The sequence below is a fragment of the Olea europaea genome, unplaced genomic scaffold, assembly GCF_002742605.1.
Source record: "Olea europaea var. sylvestris unplaced genomic scaffold, O_europaea_v1 scaffold6004, whole genome shotgun sequence".
In the NCBI taxonomy this organism is placed as follows: Eukaryota; Viridiplantae; Streptophyta; class Magnoliopsida; order Lamiales; family Oleaceae; genus Olea; species Olea europaea.
The window spans coordinates 1-2,569 of record NW_019264351.1 but is presented as its reverse complement, the minus strand read 5'-3'; the positions used below and the strand labels follow the sequence as shown (position 1 = coordinate 2,569).

The 2,569-nt window shown below is 37.1% G+C and overlaps 1 protein-coding gene across 1 annotated transcript; it reads right to left on the bottom strand.

The window, feature by feature from the left end:
* Nucleotides 1-44: 44 nt before the first annotated feature.
* LOC111389574 lies at nt 45-1,425 on the bottom strand. The gene is made up of 2 exons (XM_023014498.1): nt 508-1,425; nt 45-366 (listed from the first exon to the last, which is right to left on the bottom strand). The coding sequence occupies exons 1-2, from the start codon at nt 1,234-1,236 to the stop codon at nt 355-357; spliced, it is 741 nt and encodes a 246-aa protein (XP_022870266.1). The 5' UTR covers nt 1,237-1,425; the 3' UTR covers nt 45-354.
* Between the last annotated feature and the right edge of the window lie 1,144 nt (nt 1,426-2,569).

The following is a 2,569-nucleotide window of genomic DNA, read 5'->3' as shown; positions in this document are numbered from 1 at the left end:
TAAAGTTCAATTTACAATTCCAAATCCCATTCCTTCACTCTCCCACAAGCTCACCAAAGTTAGTGCAAGTTTCCAGTCAAGACTATGCTTCCATGATCTATATGAAAATGACGAAGTCCATCTTCCATGTTTTGTCAAATAGGACCTTCTGGATGCATAAAGCTATAACCCTCTTTAATTCATTTTCACCGCAGATCAAGTCCTCATAGTTCAAGATTTTAACATGTGGACAAGGAGTTTCTGAGGCAAATCATGGAATGTAATTCTCTCGCTTCGGGTCACAATGATCTCTTTCTTGCCAGCTCTCTCTTCGTACAGGCATGAAAAAACACACATTGCCCAGTTCAAAATTACCTATATGAAATCCTATCATCCAACAACAATGATGTGATCATAAAAATGCATGCATCCGTACAACACATCTAGACATGCCATTAACAAAAAATATCTCTGATTCAATTTATATGATATATAAATGATAATATTGTCCCTTAGGATTTTAAGTACCCTCTTGCCACCGTTGTACAGAACTGGATAACCTTCCAGCAACCGTGTCTCAAAGAGCTCCTTGACTGTCTTCGGCAGCGCCTGTATCTCGACTTTCTTTGACGTCTCCATCTCTGTTGTCCTTGTTGAAGTCCCTAGTGCGCTCACGTCCCCATTCTTCAACCTCTCGGCTTCCAAAGCCACTGTATCCGTTAATTCTTCCGAATTTCCATTTTCTATATCCGAATTTTTAGAATTCATTAAAGCATCACTTTTCACTAATACCACCGCTGGCTCCCCTTTCGCTTCAATCTCCATCATTTTGTTGTCGCCCCCTTCAACCCCCGAAAGTTCTAAAACACTCTCAAGTCTACCAGCATTTACCCCCTCACCACCATCCAATTTGCCCTGATTCCGGTCCAGAACCAGAATTCCATCATTCAAATTTTCAGCTCCATCAGCTTCTGACCAAATTCCCAAACAGCCCTGGAGTTTATCAGAAGCCCCAACGCTGCACTCATTCCCATTTCCATCGGTCTTCAACATCTTATTCCTACTATAAACAATGACTCCATTCGGCTCGCGAGGCCTAATCCTAGGCACATAGCAAGTATCCATTACATTAGACCCATTTAATCCGTGCCGGGCTTCAACCGGCTGTTGAGAAACGGGATCTTCGGATTTGCAATCGGGTCCGGATTCTTCTAGTTGTCCCGGTAACTCCTTTTCGAAATCCAATTCGCGCTTCATTCCCACTGCTTCGATTTTCTTCCTTTTTTAATTAATTTACTGTTGCTGTGTACATAGGTGCAGAACACAGGAATCGATTTGTATACATGTAAAGGATAGAAATTTAACGTGCATATAAGGAACGACAACTCTGTGGAGAGAGGAGAGAGAAACCTTGAACCTCGAGCGAGAGAGAAGATGGCAGTGATGTTTTACCACAATCTTTCAATGAAAAACACATTTATAGGCAACTCCACTTATCACCGGTTTTGAAAATACCGGCTCGGAACATTCCTTTGATCCGGCCCGGTTCCTACCACCCCTAATTTTCTACTGCTTTTAACTTTTTTAAAATGCTTAAAAACGTTAAAAAAAAAAATTAAAAAGATTGGAATATTAGACAACACTCTTAGTCGTTAAAAAATAAAATAATATTTTCACATACAAATTTTTTAAAGCAGAAATATCAAAGTAATTCAATCAGTTAAACTAATTTTACCTATCATTGACATTACGAAATCAAAGAAAACGTCAATTTCATAGTTGGTGTTCATGTTATCGGCAATATTGGCATGTAATGTATTATAAATAATTAACCACTGTACTTACCTCAATTCTTCAATCTACTCTGTAACAAAAGGGATCAGTTCTATCAACCAATGAGCCTTTGAAGCTATTCTCGATATGAGCTAAGCCTTTGAACAATCTCAACAATGTGATACTCCTAGTTTTCTTACCTAAAGATGGTCCAAAAAACATAAATCATGATAAAAATATGAGATGAACTTGTTTAGAAAACAAAATAATCACCTCCAACCAATGATTTCTATTAGTAGTGAAGTAAATGGAGTGGTGCCTTTCTCTTATTCAGCATCAAGATGATATATTAATTATTATCGTCGACAGCTGTTAGTCACTGTACCTAACCTGGTCAAACATTTATAATTCACTTTTACGAAATGTGTCAGACATTTATTGTTTATTGTACCTAATCCGTCAAACATTTATTATACAGTTATATCCGGCATGTCAGATTTTTATTATTAATTGTACCTAACGCATGACGTTTCAACTTTAATTTTAGTCAAATCCAATTTAATTTTAAAAGTATTTCTAAAAATATAACATATTTTTCATAGTTTGACTATTTAAATTTGGAATTTATTAATAAATCATATTATTTTTATATGTGATTAAGTATGATGATTGCATGAGTTATACGTATGATATAGCCCAATGGGGTTACCATAGGGCTAAATTCCCGTCCTTCGACAACAATGTGTCCCAACCTTCGAGCATCGACTGGGCTCCTTTACTTGACTTTCACATCTCGAGGTTGTATTATGCTTTCCTC

Coding starts and splice junctions, on each gene's coding strand:
- LOC111389574 (XM_023014498.1), bottom strand. CDS start 1,236: ATGAAGCGCGAATTGGATTTCGAAAAGGAGTTACCGGGACAACTAGAA.